General features: G+C 47.5%; 2 protein-coding genes and 1 pseudogene across 2 annotated transcripts; all 3 read right to left on the reverse strand.

The window, feature by feature from the left end:
* Positions 1-243: 243 nt before the first annotated feature.
* Positions 244-7,661, reverse strand: LOC136537347 (uncharacterized; annotated as a pseudogene).
* Positions 7,662-7,802: 141 nt separating this feature from the next.
* Positions 7,803-8,519, reverse strand: LOC136537348 (transcription factor MYB1-like). Its single transcript, XM_066529347.1, has one exon. The coding sequence runs from the start codon at positions 8,517-8,519 to the stop codon at positions 7,803-7,805; it is 717 nt and encodes a 238-aa protein (XP_066385444.1).
* Positions 8,520-10,405: 1,886 nt separating this feature from the next.
* LOC136540339 (glutamate decarboxylase 1-like) lies at positions 10,406-15,988 on the reverse strand. Its single transcript, XM_066532341.1, has 4 exons — positions 15,807-15,988; positions 15,406-15,610; positions 11,772-11,972; positions 10,406-11,635 (listed from the first exon to the last, which is right to left on the reverse strand). Exons 1-4 carry the CDS (start codon positions 15,890-15,892, stop codon positions 10,655-10,657), a joined length of 1,473 nt encoding a protein of 490 aa, XP_066388438.1. The 5' UTR covers positions 15,893-15,988; the 3' UTR covers positions 10,406-10,654.
* Between the last annotated feature and the right edge of the window lie 217 nt (positions 15,989-16,205).

Here is a 16,205-nt window from a genome sequence, read left to right on the forward strand (position 1 = left end):
TATTTGTAGCAAAATGTTTTTTGTTATCTAAAGGAAGAAATCGGATTCGATTCTCCAACATCGCTTATCGTCTTTCGTTCTTCTAGCGAGAGCTGCGCGCATCACTCTTCTGAATATTGTTCCCTGCACAAACTATGTGACCAACGACTTGGGCGGGCCTCACGTGGACATGCACACGCACAGGACAAAAAAAGTCTCGACCGGACATTTTGACAGCATGCATCGTCGTGGCTGCTGCTAGTGCTAAATGGCTGGGACGGCGGCGCCCTGTGCTGTGGCATGGTCGCCGCACCGCTCGAAGTCAGCCAGGAGGGACGGCAGCGCGGCCCTCGGCGCTGCCGGGGTGGTCCCAGCGGCCCCGTCCCGGCCAGGCTCGTCGCCGTCTTTGCACGTGAGGTAGCACGCCGGGGCGGCCTGCCGGCAGCTGACCACGTCGACGACGACCCAGCTGCCGTCCGGGTGCACCTTCATGACGTAGCAGTCGTCGGCGTCCCTGCCACTGCCGCCGAGGGCGGTCACCGGAGGCGGAGGGGAGCGCGTGGAAGGGGTCGGCAGCGTCACGCAGGCGACGTGGCAGCCGTCCTTTGCGATGGGGCACCGCTTGATCATCAGGCTCTTGCGCTTGTGGCACAGGTAGCAGGTGTACTGGAGTGAGCCGTTGGACGCCGCCGTCGACGCTGGCAGCGCCGCGGTGGAGTTTACACCACCGCGGCGCGCCTCCATCCCTGCGGTGTTCATGGCCACAGTGGCATTGTTCGCCCCAGCCGCGGTGGCCGTTGCGAGAGGACGGCTAAGACGGCGGCGGCCGAGACTTAGCCGAGAAAGCCATCGGAGAGGGAGCGCTTTGCGGCGTGAGTGGAACCGCAGAGACGATCGAGGATTGGGTTGCCGGCGTGGTTACATATAGGGCGTTGTATAGGCAGTGGCGGATCCAGGAATTTAAACACGGGTACGAACCTAAGCGATGCAATTCGCTAATGATATAATATAACGAGAGAAAAAAATAGTTAGGTATACAGATTTAAGGATACAATTCGTCAACATTCATACAAAGATAGTCATTCCCAAGGTCATGATAAGCATATTAGTTCCTTGGTGTCGGCCTCTCCCTCCCCTTATGTTGTAAATATATGTTTCAAGTGTTTCAGATATTATCACAGGTACGTTGCAAGTGTTTATTCAAAATGTTTCATCGATTTCAGACGTATGTTGCAAACGTTTTTGATTTGGATGTTGCACATGTTTCACACATATGTTGTAAGAGTATATTCGAAATGTTTCAGTTGTTTAATTCTTATGTTGCAATAAGTGTTTTCACGTTGTAAGTTGTAAGTGGTTTATCTGGATGTTACATATGTTTCATACATATATTGCGACTGTATGTTTCAAATATTTCATCTGCTTGAGACTTATATTGTATTCAAGTGTTTCATATTGCAAGTGTTTCGTGTTCCAGATGTATGTTCAGAGAGTCATGGGGGCACGGTCTGGACGCTGGGAAGGGGCGTGGTGAGCCGGGGGGCGGTAGATGGGGCGCACGAGCTCCTGGAGTGTGCTCGTCCTCATTCAGGCTCTTGGGTCCCACCCACGTGGAGAGAGGAGGGGAACAGGGGAAGGAGTGGCGAGCGTAGCTGGGGTGCGTGTGTGGGGCGGGGCGAGGCAGACGGGAGCAGTGTACGCGTGTCGGGGTGGGGCGAGGTAGACGGGGGATTGACGTGCGTGTTCACCAGCGATACGACACAGCGGTAGGTACGGGCGCGCGAGCTAGGGCAGCAGCATGCGCGGGGCATCCGGACGCGCTCATCTGCTTCGGACGTTCGACCATTCGTATTTCGCTATTTTTATTTGATATTAAGTGTTCTACATATTAGCCCTGTACGCTTCGCTGAAAAGTCATGGCTGAAAATACTGTTCGCTGATTTGTTGTGAGAGAAAAATACTATTCCTTCGCTGAAACAGTACGGCTCATAAGACAAGCGAACGGGCCAATAACCTACTTAATATTTTTACAAAAATTTTGGGGTACACGCCCCTGGTATAGGTGGAGTTGATTAGCGTTAACCCCTCACCATATATTAGTCAGAAGAAGTACTTGTTTTGAGTTTTCATGTATGGGGATAAATAAAAGATGATACAGGATTTAATCCTTTCTTCGGTTCTTCCTATTTAAAAAATCATGGAATGTTGCAAAATGAGAGATATTAGCCGGTGGCATTTATCTAATGCGCTGGGGGTGATTTGCTACTACCCTGAACGTTACATCGATTTATATTTTTTTTTACACATCAGAAAGTATGAGCCGACAAATCTCAAGGACCTAAAGTCATCACATACATCTCACAATTGATATACAAATAGCATTGTTAAATCTTAAAATAAATTCATAAAAATAAGAGCATCCTTATTAAGGCCATGTTTGGGAGTTGGGACCGTGGTGTGGCTACCGCATGGCGCGGTATGGTGACCACGGCACAGAAAAACATGAGCGTAGTTCTATCTCGCAGTCATTGTCTCCGGCGGTGGAAAGAATCATTTTCTGGGTGTGTTTAGTTTCCACCCAAAATCCAAAAAGTGCTACAGTATCCATCACATCGAATCTTGCGATACATACATAGAGTATTAAATATAGACGAAAAAAACTAATTGCACAGTTTGATTGGAAATTACGAGACGAACGTTTTGAGCCTAATTAGTCCACGATTGAACACTATTTATCAAATAAAAACGAAAATGCTACAGTAGCCCAAATTCCAAAATTTGGGCAACTAAACACGCGCTCTCGTGTTGGGACGAATCTGCTCATTCACTACATCGATTTATATTATTAGCACTTGAGTCGATAACACGCAGGACTATCAGACAAATATTTTCTTGGCAGGCTTCCATACAATTTTTTATTTTCAATATTTTTAAATGCAATACAGTTCGATTAAGAAGCCTGTTATGGGAACATGATCTCTCCCTCTCCGTCAAGAATACAACTTTACCCGACAAAGCTCAAATTTAAGTGTTTCAGTGCCTTTTTAGGTGGTCTGATACTCTGATAGATACGGGCTTGCATTGTGAGCCATATTTGCATAAAACGGACTCCAATAATTCGGAGACAACTATCCCTAAGAGTTTGGAGCTAAGCTATGGGGAATTTATTTAGTTCATTATTATTTTGTAGTACTTATTTTAGATTAAACATATGTGGTTTTAAAAGTACTTTCTTTTTTCGCAAACTCTACTAGGCGTCCCGTCTCGTGGAGTGCGGACAATGCGACCCTGCGGCCCAAGAGCTCGCCGACGTTAGGATTCCTGGTTAGAGGATCTACTCATCGGCAGCGCTACAAGGAGGTTTCGGGGCGGCGGCCGTGACATGGCGGTGGAGCGCGGTCGAGACGGCGACAGGGCGAAGCAGCAGGGGCGTCGCCTGCTCGGGCAATGAGAGATGGCGGTTGGGTGGGGCTGGCGACGGGGCGTCGCAGCGGGGCGGTTGTCGGCTACCCTGTGGGTATGGGAGGGCAGAGTCGAGGGGCGGGGGCGAGAGGTGTGGCAGGAGTCGCTGGCCGTGGGTGGTGGAATCCAGAGGCGGGAACGGGGACGAGGACGAGGACAGCAAGGTCGCACGCCCCTCAAATGCGTGTTATTTTTTTTTTAGAGTTTAAGGGCATATCGCCCCCAGCCTTTCAATTAATATCGAAAGACTAGCAAATTTTTTACAGCACCGGAGTTTAAAGCCAAAAGGTGTCCACCAGAACGATACATCCAGGAATGAAAACAGTTTGAGCTACTTTTAGCATAACACTACCAGCTACCAGCTAAAACAACTAAAGCTTAAACCATCTCATCTTCAGTCCAGATTTAGCGAAACGTTCAGAGCATTCCACCAGGTCATCTCGCTGAGCTTCGAGTCATTCCCTGCGTCTTCAGGATTCAGGGGCATCCTGAACAAGTCGTCAACTTCACTCTTGTGAAACTTCAAGTGGTGCTTTGGGTCACAAAAGGAAGCCAGAGGATCTCGCCTGCTACAGATTTGATCTTGCTGATGTACTCCATTAGTAGATCCTTCTTGTCGGTACGACATAATACCATCCAGTTCAGTTAAAGTCCAGAAATCCTGAAAAGAAGCATTTCCATGCTTCTCCAGCCAATTCTCTAAAAACATAAGTCATTTCTCAGTTTCCAAATAAACCAAATAGTAGCTGATGAGATCATGTTTAGAATACAGTGTCTCTTATTACTAAACCAAAACTTGCCTGTATCTATCATGCTCCCCCTACCTGGAAACCTAAGATATCTGATAAGATTTTCCAGCATTGTTTAGCTACTACACAGTCAAAGAAAACATGTTGAATAGTTTCTTTCTCTAAACAGAAAAAGACAGTTTTCATCATCCACTTTCCTTCTTTTTGCTAGATTGTCTCTAGTTAAAGCCCCATTATTAATCACTAGCCATAAAAAGAAATGAACTCGGGGAGGTATTTTGAGGCTCCAAACAGCTGAAGCATGCACAGATTTGATGCCTCTAAAATTGATAACTTTATAAAGGGACTGAGAAGAGTAGACTCCAGAGGAGTTAAAATGCCAAATCATCTCATCCTCTTCATTTGTAAACTGAACAGTTGCCACAAGTTCTACTATATCTAACCAAGTTTGATACAACTCACTAGAAAAGTTTCTTCTAAAAGTACATTTCAAGTTTACACCATCCCATAACTCTGCTAAAGTTTTTCTTTTTTCATTAACAATTCTATATATAGGCCAGAATTGAATGGCCAGGCTTGAGGAACCCAACCAATTGTCCTCCCAGAATCTAATCTTTTGGCCATTACCTACTTTCCACCTATAACCCATCTTAGCTGCTTGGGCAGCCCACATGAAACCCTTAAAGAAACTTGAAGCTCCTACTGTCCTAGACAAAAAGATGTTGGGATTTGTAGTGTCATACTTATAATCTACAAGCTCTTTCTAGAGTTTATCCTTATCTATCTTATATCTTTTCAACCAAGAAGCCAGCAAACTAATGTTGAGGTCTCTAAGATTTGGAAGACCCAAACCTCCATATTCTTTGCACATAGAAACTAAATCCCAGTTAGCTAAATGATATTTATGATTTTCTACTGAGTCATTCAAAGGTAATTGCTCATATGTGTGTTAAGGATTTTGATAGCCCACTTGGGAAACTTAATAAATGATAAAAGGTAAACTGGTATACTTGCCAGACAAGATTTAAGTAACATAGCTCTAGCAGCTAAAGAGAGAAGCCTCCCTCTCCAACCTGCAACTTTTTTCAAAATCTTATCTACCAAAGGTTGTATGTCATCCCTAGTCAAATTCTCATAATGTAGAGATACTCCTAGATAATTGATAGGAAAGATCCTAAAGGGGCGGAAAAAATATGAGCTAATCTATGTGCTTCATTTTGATCTAAATTCAAGGGAACTAATTCACTTTTGTGAGAATTTATTCTCATACCCGACACTTGCTCATACCACATCAAAACGCATTTGAGATTTTTTAAAACAGATTCCTCTGCTTTAGCGAAGAGGATAGTGTCATCTGCATATTGCAGTGACACTATGCCTCCAGGTCTGAAATCTTCAAGTAGACCTTGCACTAGACCAGCATTTAAAGCTTTCATTAACATTTTAGAAAGACCGTCACCCACCAGGTTAAACAGGAAAGGAGATAGAGGATCTCCTTGCCTTAGACCTTTACTAGTTCTGAAATATGAGCTATCCTCCCCATTAAGCATAATTCATATAGAACCTCCTACAATTATTTTCTTAATCCAATCAATCACCATTGGGTTAAACTTCCTAGCTTGAAGCATATAAAAAGAAAGGTCCAATTTACCCTATCGTATGCCTTTTCATAATCAAGTTTGAGAACAATTACTTTCCCCAGACTTGTTAACACTATGAACAAGTTCATGCGCGACTACTACGCTTTCCAGAATGTATCTACCTTTGATGAAAGCAGTTTGTGTTGGAGCTACAATCCTTTGAACTATAGGACTCAGTCTAAGAGTAAGAATTTTGGAAAAAAAATTAAAACTACAATTTAGAAGGTTGATCGGTCTAAACTGTTTCATATTGGTAGCCTCACCAACTTTTGGGATTAAAGTAACTAAAGCACAATTTAACCTATATAGATCTAGTTTTCCTTTGTGAAAGTCTTCAAAGAGAGCTACTAAATCTTTTTTCATTAGGTCCCAAAATTTTTAGAAAAACAAGAAAGGAAGGCCATCAGGACCAGGGTCTCCTTCAGCATAAGAACTAAAAATGGCTTCTTTTATCTCAGATTCTGAAAAGGGGGCTATTAAAGAGCTATTCTCTTCGGGTGTAACACTATCCTGTTCATCCCAAAAGTTAGCACCTAATTTAACCTTAGCACCTAATTTAACCAAAGCAAACAACTTCTTATAGAAGTCTACAGCTATTTACATCATACCTTTTTTATCATACACTAGACCAGTGGGACCCTCAAGGTACTCTATCCTTTTCTTCCTACTTCTTTGATTTGCTATTGCCTGAAAATAGGCAGTATTCCTATCACCTTTCAGAAGATTTCTATCCCTAGACCTCTGTCTTGTCTTAATCTCTTCTAATTTACAGATATGTTCTAATTCTTTTTCTACTGATCTCAGTTCACTAAGTTCAACTAAATCAAGCTCTCTAGTTTCAGATAAACTTTCTAGCCTACTAAACTTCTCCATGAGAATTGTTTTGGATTTATTTAAGGAAGCAATCTCATTAGCTGCCCAACCCCTCACCACTCGCATAAGGGTTCTGATTTTAAACTGCCATCTGTCTATACTACTAACTGACCTACAAGGAGTGTTCCAAGCTTTCACAACCACATCCCTAAAAGTATCCTTTTCCAGCCACCATTTTTCAAACCTAAACCTTTTTTTTTCCGAAGCTAACATTCTCCCCTGAATTGATAACTAGAGGATTATGATCACTAGGTAACCTTTCTAAAGCTTTTACACTGACTAAGGGAAAAGCAGCTTACCAAGCTGTTGTAACAAAAAATCTATCTATTTTAGCTAAAACTGAAATATCTTGGTTATTTGTCCAAGTAAATCTTTTATTGCTAGCACTCAGCTCAATCAAGGCCCACTTATCAACTCACTCATTCAAACTATCAGCCCATCTGTGATTAATCACACCATTGTTCTTATCAAACGCGCGTTATCTTGTACGTTATCTTCCTCCTTTCCTACAAACTCCACTTCCTGTATGGATGTTGGACAAATTTGCCAAACATGATATCAGTGTGGTGGTGGTGTGTGTGTGGTCGTCATCCTTGTTGGTTGGTAAAATAAACATATGACCTCTCCATCAAAGTCCTGGTAACTCACTCTTGATTTTACGACGTATATGTTATATACGCGCAGCAACAATAATCACAGAATCTGGAACCCAGGCAGATCAACAAGACGACATGCCGAGTTCTACAGAAACAGCGAGTTCAATAGAAACATGGCGCATAAAGCGGCCCTCTGCACTTCAATTTCAGTCTCCGGTACATCACCGAATCATCAGTACAATTCCTCCTCTAATGCTAATGCAGTCTTGTGAATTGAAACTTGGAAGACAACAAAAATGCAAGAACATCATCGAAACTTTCCCTGCTTCCTAACTTCTGTATTACTAACCTCTATCCTCCATCGCAAGTTCAGTCGGTCATGGAAATTTGTTACAAAATCAGAAGTTCAGAATAAACACAACCAAGGGACCACAACCACAGGACATGAAGAATTCAGGCAGATACAAGACAGTCTAGGGCGCCCGAACTGCCTGAACGCCGCCCTAGTGGTTCGTGGACGGCCAGAGCCTCAGCTCGGCGAGCGATTCGTCGCCTGGAACGCCGCCCTCGTGGTTCGTGGACGGCCAGAGCTTCAGCTCGACGAGCGATTCGTCGGTGCTGCAATCCACATCCATCACCGCAGCCTCGCTCGCATTATTGCCCCTGACGAGATCCCCCGCCACCAGCGGAAACAGGTTCAGGCACTCGCCGCTCAGATCAACCCCGGGCGGCGGGTGGCGGAGCACTGGGATGGTGTCCATGCCGAACGCCTTGACATCCCCCGGCGTCAAAGGAAACAGAACCAACGTCCCGTCGGGGAGGCGGCGGATGGGTGCAGCCGCCCGCTGCTGCTGTTGGTACACCTTGCTGAGGACGGAGTGCCAGCGGTTCTTGATGGCATTGTCGGTGCGGCCCTGGAGGAAGCCCGCGATGGTGGCCCACTTGCTAGGGAACATGCGGTAGAACGCGATGATCTTCTCGTCCTCCTGGGGGGTGAAGGGCCTGGCGGTGTCAACGATGGGGCTCAGGTGCTGGCACCAGCGGAGGAGGCACGACTTGGGGTTGCGCCCGGCCAGTGCCTTGCTGATGGCCGCCCAGTTCAGAGGGCCGTGCAGCCGGACCTGCTCCCGCAGCACGGCGTCCTCCTCCTTGGTCCACGCCGACTTCTTCATCGCCACCGGCCGGCCGTCGCCGACCGCCGCCTCGTCCGGCACCGCCATCGGCTGTCGATCGCCCACTTCCGCGTGCCTCGTTTCTTGCGGCGGAGGCTGCGATCGAGTCGTTTCTTCCGTGCCTTGTGGGAGCGGGATAGTGGATGAGGTGGTTCGGTGCCGCAGTTCCTACTTTTGTACACGGAGTTCGGGAACGAACTACGAGTTCGATCGGTACAGGGTTCGCGACGCGCACGGAGTAGATACAGATAATTCAGGCCCCGTTTGTTTGAGCTCCTACGCGCTCAGACTCCTGCTCCTGCCCCGTTTCACAGTCACTTTAGCAGTGAAGCCATTTTTTTTTGTTTTAGCTTCACAAATAGTTTCACCGGTAGAGCTGAAGCGGTTTTGATAAACCGTTTAGTAAAATGGCTTCCCTGTGAGAGCATGTTTTAGGGGCCTGGAGGAGGAGCCGGGAGAAGCCACTTTTTTTTTTTCTGCATCCCACCCCAAATCACTGTGAGAGCATGTTTTTAGGGGCTTCACAAGTGAAGCTATTTTACTTTACCCTGTTTGGTAGAAAACGGCTCCAAACGGCTCCTGAAGCCGGTGGAGAAGCCCTGCCAAACAGGGTCTTACTGTTGCACACTGTCTAGAGACTAGGGTGTTGTTTAGTTCCCAAAATTTTGCAATATTTCCCGTCACATCGAATCTTTGGACGCATACATGAAGCATTAAATATAAATAAAAAATAAAACTAATTACACAGTTTAGACGAAATTCACGAGACGAATCTTTTAAGCCTAATTAGACTATGATTGGACACTAATTACCAAATAACAACGAAAATACTACAGTATCATTTTTCAAAAAAAATCGCCAACTAAACCAGGCCTAGAAAAACCAGCTCTGGGGAGGAGCTGCAGTTTGGAGGCTTCTACCGACTCTGCTACTGTGCAATTTTTAACTGAAATTTTATGTTAAAGCTATCACTATGCAATTCTAAAGATACTTGTAGTGTTTCAAATTGTTTGAAATATTCATAATCTTAAAGGTATCATTATGCAATTTTTAGCTGAAATTTTATGTTAGTACTTGCAACTTTTTCTTAAAAATAATAAAAAAAATCATTAAAGGTAACAACTCAACTCCAAGAGCCCCTCTAAAATCCAATCGCTGTATCTCTATTTAGAAAACCATCTCATAGTTATTCTCCCTATATCTCTCATGTCTCCAAAAGACTGTAAGTTTCATTTTTTATACTTCAATGGTTTGTCATAATCTCCTTTATATGAAAAAATCATTAGAAAACTACTATATCTTGATTTTAGAGAGATATAGCCTCTCCATTAGTAGAGAGCGGAAAGGTGGTTTCAGAGAGCGGAAGAGATGGAGAGTTGTTAAGAGAGTCTATTGGAGCCTGTTTTTTTTTTATTTGTTTTCTAAATTTTGTGATAAAGAGCCATATAAAAGTTCCACGGATATGCTTAAGCGACTCCAAGAGTCTCTCTAAACTTCAATCTCTACATCTCTATTTGGGCAACCATTCCATGAATATTTTTTACATATATCTCATGTCTCCAACAGACCCTCTGGGTTTCATTCTCTATACTACAATGGCTTATCAGAATTTTCCTTGTGTGAAAAAACATGAGAGAACTACCACATATTGAATTTAAGAGCTTATTGGAAAGCAAGAATGGTTGTTTTGGAGAGTAGAAAAGAGCGAGAAAGAATGGTTATTTTGGAGGGTGGAAAAGACAAAGGTTTGGTTTAGAAAATCTAATCAATTTATTGGAGCCTATTTTTTTTCTTTGTTTCTAAAATTTTGTGATAGAAAAGCAATGCTCAGAGGCTCTTGGAGACGCTCGCTCACGTCAAACACAAGATGAATCTCCAATTTCCAGTTGACTGATTTAATAACTACTATATATGTTTATATTGTACTACTACTTAAGAAATCGCTCATGCACGGCGAACATTAATCGACACCAGCCTCAACTGTTACTCTCTTCCTTGGGGAAAAAAACTGTTGCTCTCGAACATAGCAACTCAGTGCATAGCAACTGCACAAATTACGGAAAGACGAAGCAAATTAGTAACAGACTCTACCTAGATTTGTAATACTAGATCACAGTGCTCACTCAAATCAGCACTGACAGGCCCGAGGACCATGGTGTGGTGTTCTAGTGGTGGAACTGTCACTAGCAGACGCCGTTGGTCTTCTTGGCGAGCACAAACTTCTTCCACGCCTCCGTCACCGACCTCTGCGTCTCGATCTCCGACTTTTTCCTAACCAGCTGCGCCGGCGGTAGAGGGGGCGGGAGCCTGGACGGGAGCGCGTCCAGCTGGTACATCACCTTCTCGATGTCGAGAACGAGGCGCTCGGCGAGGGTGCGGCTGAACTCCTGCCGGATGACGACGCGGAGCACCGTGACGTGCTGCGCGTCGGGGGGCATGGTGTAGGCCGGCACGATCCAGCCGAAGCGGCGTAGCATGTCGGAGATCTCGAACTCGTCGTGCCGGCTGCGGTCCTTGAGCGAGAAGGCCACCAGCGGGACACCCTCGTCCTTGGACACGATGTTGAAGCGGCCCGTCTTCTCCAGGCCCTCCTTGAGCACTATGGCGTTCTCGTGGCAGTTCTCCATGATGTTCCTGTACCCCTCGAAGCCGTGGCGGATGAGCTGGTAGTACTGCGCGATGACTTGGCTGGAGCCCTTGGAGAAGTTGAGCGTGAACGTGGGCTGGTCGGCGCCGAGGTAGTTGATGTGGAAGATGAGCTCCTCCGGCAGGTCCTCCTTGTTGCGCCAGATGCACCATCCGATGCCGGCGTAGACGAGCCCGTACTTGTGGCCGCTGACGTTGATGCTCTTCACCCAGGGCAGGCGGAAGTCCCACTCCAGCTCCGGGTACAGGAAGGGCGCGATGAAGCCGCCGCTCGCCGCGTCCACGTGGATGGGAGTCCCCCACCCGGTCTCCCCGTTCTTCACCTCCAGCAGGTCGTTGAGCAGCTTCACGTCCTCGAACTCGCTGTTGAGCGTGGAGCCCAGGATCGCGGCGACGCAGATGGTGTTCTCGTCCACCATCTCCACCGCCTTCTCGGGGTCCATCACGTAGTAGCCGTCGCGTAGCTTCACCTCCCGCAGCTCCACCTCGAAGTACCTCGCGAACTTTTCCCAGCAAACCTGCAGGTTTTTAAGATTCGTCACCATCAAGCAGGTGATTGCGATGCGACTGGTTAGAGCCGATGCATCGTCTTGTTGGGGATAATAACACAACTCAAATTAAAGCTGAACACGCGAGGCAAATCAAATGAATTACCTGGACGTTGGCGCCGGTGACGATGTTGGGCTTGTCAAACGGCTTGCCCTCGGCCCTGCGCTTGTTCTGCCATCTGCGCTTGAAGGCCAGCCCGGCCAGCATGATGGCCTCCGATGAGCCCACCGTGCCGACGCCCACCGCCGTCTCGGACTCGCCCAGCGGCGCGTTGAAGAGATGCGCGATCATGTTCACGCACCGGTTCTGCAATGCAATGTCGACGCCGCCGGGTGTTAGAAGAGAGAGAAGAAGACAAAATCTCAGTGGCTGCTGCAACGGCGCGGCCCAAGGTATACTTTTCCAAACGGATCAAACCCGCTGGGCCGACACGAGCATGGTACTATTTGGCCCGGTACGAAAACGGCCCAGCCCGGCAGCTACCGTGCCTGTGCCAAGCACGGCACGGCCCGTGCCCGTGCCTGGGCCGCGATGCCAGCACGATGGCACGGCACGGGCACGGCCCGCTTCAACGACCGGCACGGGGGCGGCACGGCCTCGAGCCGTTGGATGGAGCCCCCCGTCTGCTGATCGTTGGATCTAGGGGTCGGGTGGGACAGCTTTATAAGCCAGCCGCCGCTCCTGGCTCGGAGCCTTTTCAAACCCTAGCTCATTCCGTCGGTCCGTCCCCTGTCCCCATTCCAGCCACATCGAGCTCTCCCATCGACTGAAACCCTAGCCGCTCTCCTCTCTTCTTCCCGCCGTCCAGTGGCTGGTTAAGGCGACGGTTGCTGCCTACTGGCACAGGCACACGACACTTCCACACCACTCTTCCTTCCCCCTGATCGTCGATGTAGCTTTCTCGTCGAGATCCACCACCATTCGTCTTCGTCTCTGTCTCGTCGCTCTCATCGACCTCGCCGGAGTCCGGCATCATTGGGGCTCCGCTCTGATGCGTTGAGGTATAAGGGTGTCGGGTCTCCGCGACGTCGTCGTCGCCGTTGTCTCTGGTGCTCCGTCAAGAGAGGTGAGCCGTAACCCTAGATCTGTTCGTTTTTGTTCTTCTTCTTGAATTCTTCATGATCTTCTATTAACCCTAGGTGTTCTTGTTGTTCTTGGTTTTGGTAGGCGTTGGCGTTGAGGGACCGGAGGCCGGTGACGACGAGATGTCGGACGAGCAGGAGGACATCGGTCACTCGTAACCTGGGCTTCGCCGCTCTTCGCCGCACTCGTAACCTGGGCTCCTCGACGCCGTCACCATGGAGTCTTCCGGCGGGTAAGGGGTCAGTTCCGGTGGCCGGTGGTTCCCTCTTCTCCCTCTCCGCCCTCAATCTCCCTCTTCTCCCTCAGATCCGGTGGTTTCCGCCCTCAATCTCCATCTGTTCCCTTATTCTTCATCCCTGAATATCGATTGAGCCTCGTTCTCGGCATCCTCACCGCATCTCCGTCATATGTCCGTCGTCCACATCGCTGCCTGCCGCCACCTCTGGGGCTCCAGTCTCCGTTGAGGTACCGGGGGTGTGCAATCGGTCCATCTCATCGTCGTCGTTTACGGGGCTCCGGTCGTAGAGGTAAGGGTAAACCCTAACCCTAACCCTAACCCTGGCTGCTGTGAATCCTCTCATTGAGGATTTTAGAACACAACCTCTTTTATGAACTCCTCTAATCAAAGAATTGCTGCATACAAGAGTTATTGCATTGCTAGTGGTGTTAGACCTAGGAAGTTTAGATTAGACATGAATGTTAGATGGAACTCTACCTATCTAATGCTTAAACACTTGCTACCTCACAAGAGTGCTTTCAGTACTTTCATTGAGGCCAATTACCCTAGAGGTTCAGGTAGTGGTTTCCTTTTGACTAATGATCACTGCGCTATGGCAAATAAAATCTTGGAATTTCTTGAACTGTTCTATGACTCAACTGTTGATTTGTCTGGTGTTTACTATCCTACTTCTCCACTTATAATTCATCATCTTGTTAAGATTGCTATACACCTGCATAGGTATCAACATGATGAACATCTAAGATCTGTTATCCAACCTATGATTGACAAATACAGTAAGTACTGGAAGAACATACCTGATCTTTATCCTATTGCATTCATATTGGATCCAAGAGCTAAAATTAAGGGATTTACCAAAATGCTTAGGAAGTTACATTCTCTTTTTAATATTGACTACACTAATAAGTTGCTGGACACCAGAGCTCTTTTGTTTAAAATGTATAACATGTATGATATAATGTATGGCTCTAATAGGCTGAAAAGGGTTGTTCCTCAATCCTTGTCTGGTAAGAAAAGAACAGCTTGGGCTGAAATTTATGATGATGATGAGTTGGATGTTGGAGCTGGCTGTTCTTCCCTCCCTTCTAGTCTTGTTCATCCTAGGAGTGTTTCTGCCACTTCCTTGCTGTAGGCAGCAACTGCTAGTTCTAACTCTAGTGAGCTTGCATCCTACCTAGACTGTGACACAGTAAGCCAGTTGGATAATGAGTTTGACATCATGCAGTGGTGGCATGAGCACAAGCTTACTTATTCAGTACTTTCTGTTCTTGATAAAGACATTTTGACAGTGCCTGTGTCAACCATTTCTTCAGAGTCTACTTTTAGCTTAACTGGCAGGATCATCGAGGAGCGACGGCGGAGGCTGAACCCTGAAACTATAGAGGCGCTTACCTGCATCAAGGATTGGGAGAATGCTGAGACAAGACTGCAGCACATGGTGGAGGACAAGGAGCTGGAAAAGGCCTTTACTAGTCTTTATCTTGATGTCGACTAGTTCACTTCCCATTTATGTAATGGTTCTGTAATAACTGAGACTTGGACTTGTGGTGATTGATGTAATGAACAATCAATTTAGGAGCTGGCTGTACTCTTTTTCTGTTTAGGGTTTCTCACAAGGGTGAGTTTTGCCTAAACAGGTTTTTAATGAGAGCCATTGCACAGCTCCTACTTAAATTAGTTTTAGTTTCAAAAGTTTATGTTCTTTGGTGTGCTGTGTTCTGATCTGTTTTTGATATTTTGTGAACTTAGTCATTTTAGATCTCTTTGAATTGCTGTGCTGAATTCATTGAGGGGTTTTGCCAGTTTAGTGCCTGGGCCGGCACGGGCACGCTGAAACTAGAGTCGGCATGGCATGGCATGGCACGACACGGCACGCTCCAGGAATGATAGTGCCGTGCCTGCGCCTGGAGTCGGACACAGTGGCACGACACGACACGGCACGGTTCATCAGCAGTGCCTAGCGTGCCGTGCCCAGACGTACCGTGCCAGGATGGGCTAGTGCCGTGTAGTGCCGTGCCGGCACGTTTGGAAAACTATAGCCCAAGGTATATAGCCCAAGGTATATTTGATTTTGAGGCAAAACAAAGTTCCCACTCCCACGAGCGCCATGAGTGACGATCATGGCTATTGGCATGAACTGATGAACAGAAAACTCGTGGGCTGCACCGGGAAAAACAAGTCGAACTTGGGGGGCCCAGCCTCCCGGCAAGTGGCAGCTTCCTATCCCCAACATAAACAATCGTGCCTTTTCTTTGCTAAAAAAAAAAAGAAAAGCTAAACAATTGTGCCAGCATGGCGGGCCCCCGGCATGGTCAGGTCAGGCAACCTTCGCCGACCAAGAACCGTCTCTCCGATCTGAGAGCACGGCACGACAGGCGAGGGACAGAGTGAAAAGATTGCCGAGGCCGGGTGATGTACCTGGAGTTCGGTGGTGACGGGGTACTCGTCCATGTCGACGTAGTTCTTGTTGATGGCGGCCATGATGAGCTTGTCGCACTCGGGCTCCATCCAGGTGGTGACGAAGGACGCCAGGTTCAGGCGCGGGTTCCCGTCGAGCATCAGCTCGTCGTTGATGATCTGGTACGCCGCCTCCTTGGGGATCGAGTTCTCCGACATGCGATACCTGCGGGCGCGCACCCACCAAAACTCAGCATTAATTCGGCATGAACTGCCATTGCTCAAAGCCAGCTGCAGATAAATCGGTCGTTCGTTTCAGCACAAACGCCGGCAAGAACAAATCGGTGCGAGACAGAGTAACCAGCCGGTCCAATCGCAAGAATGAACAGCTGCAAAGGGGAGAGGGGGGAATGGGTGCATACCTTGGGAGAGACGACCGGACGTAGCGCGACGCGAACGTGGAGTGCACGGACATGTCACTCTCGGACACGGCCTTGGAGAGCACCATGGTTGCGATCGATCGACCAAGCGATCTGCCAACCTGTTTTCGTTCTTGGGTTTAGGCTTGGGGAAGAAGACGACTTGCAGGTGCAGGGGCTTGTGTGTTGTGGTGTGTGTTTGTGGCGGGGGTAGTGCACCGGTATTTATGCACCGGCTGGCCCAGGCGGCGTGACGAGAAGGAGAGACGACCCCGGGCTCTAGCAATAGCAGCAGGCCACTTTTCGTCTGGAAAAAAAACTTTCCATTTTCGACGACTTGCTTGCGTCGTAAGACGGCGGCCTCTCTATCTAGTACGTTTTTGACATATATACATACGCTTC

This window comes from Miscanthus floridulus, chromosome 2, assembly GCF_019320115.1.
Source record: "Miscanthus floridulus cultivar M001 chromosome 2, ASM1932011v1, whole genome shotgun sequence".
In the NCBI taxonomy this organism is placed as follows: Eukaryota; Viridiplantae; Streptophyta; class Magnoliopsida; order Poales; family Poaceae; genus Miscanthus; species Miscanthus floridulus.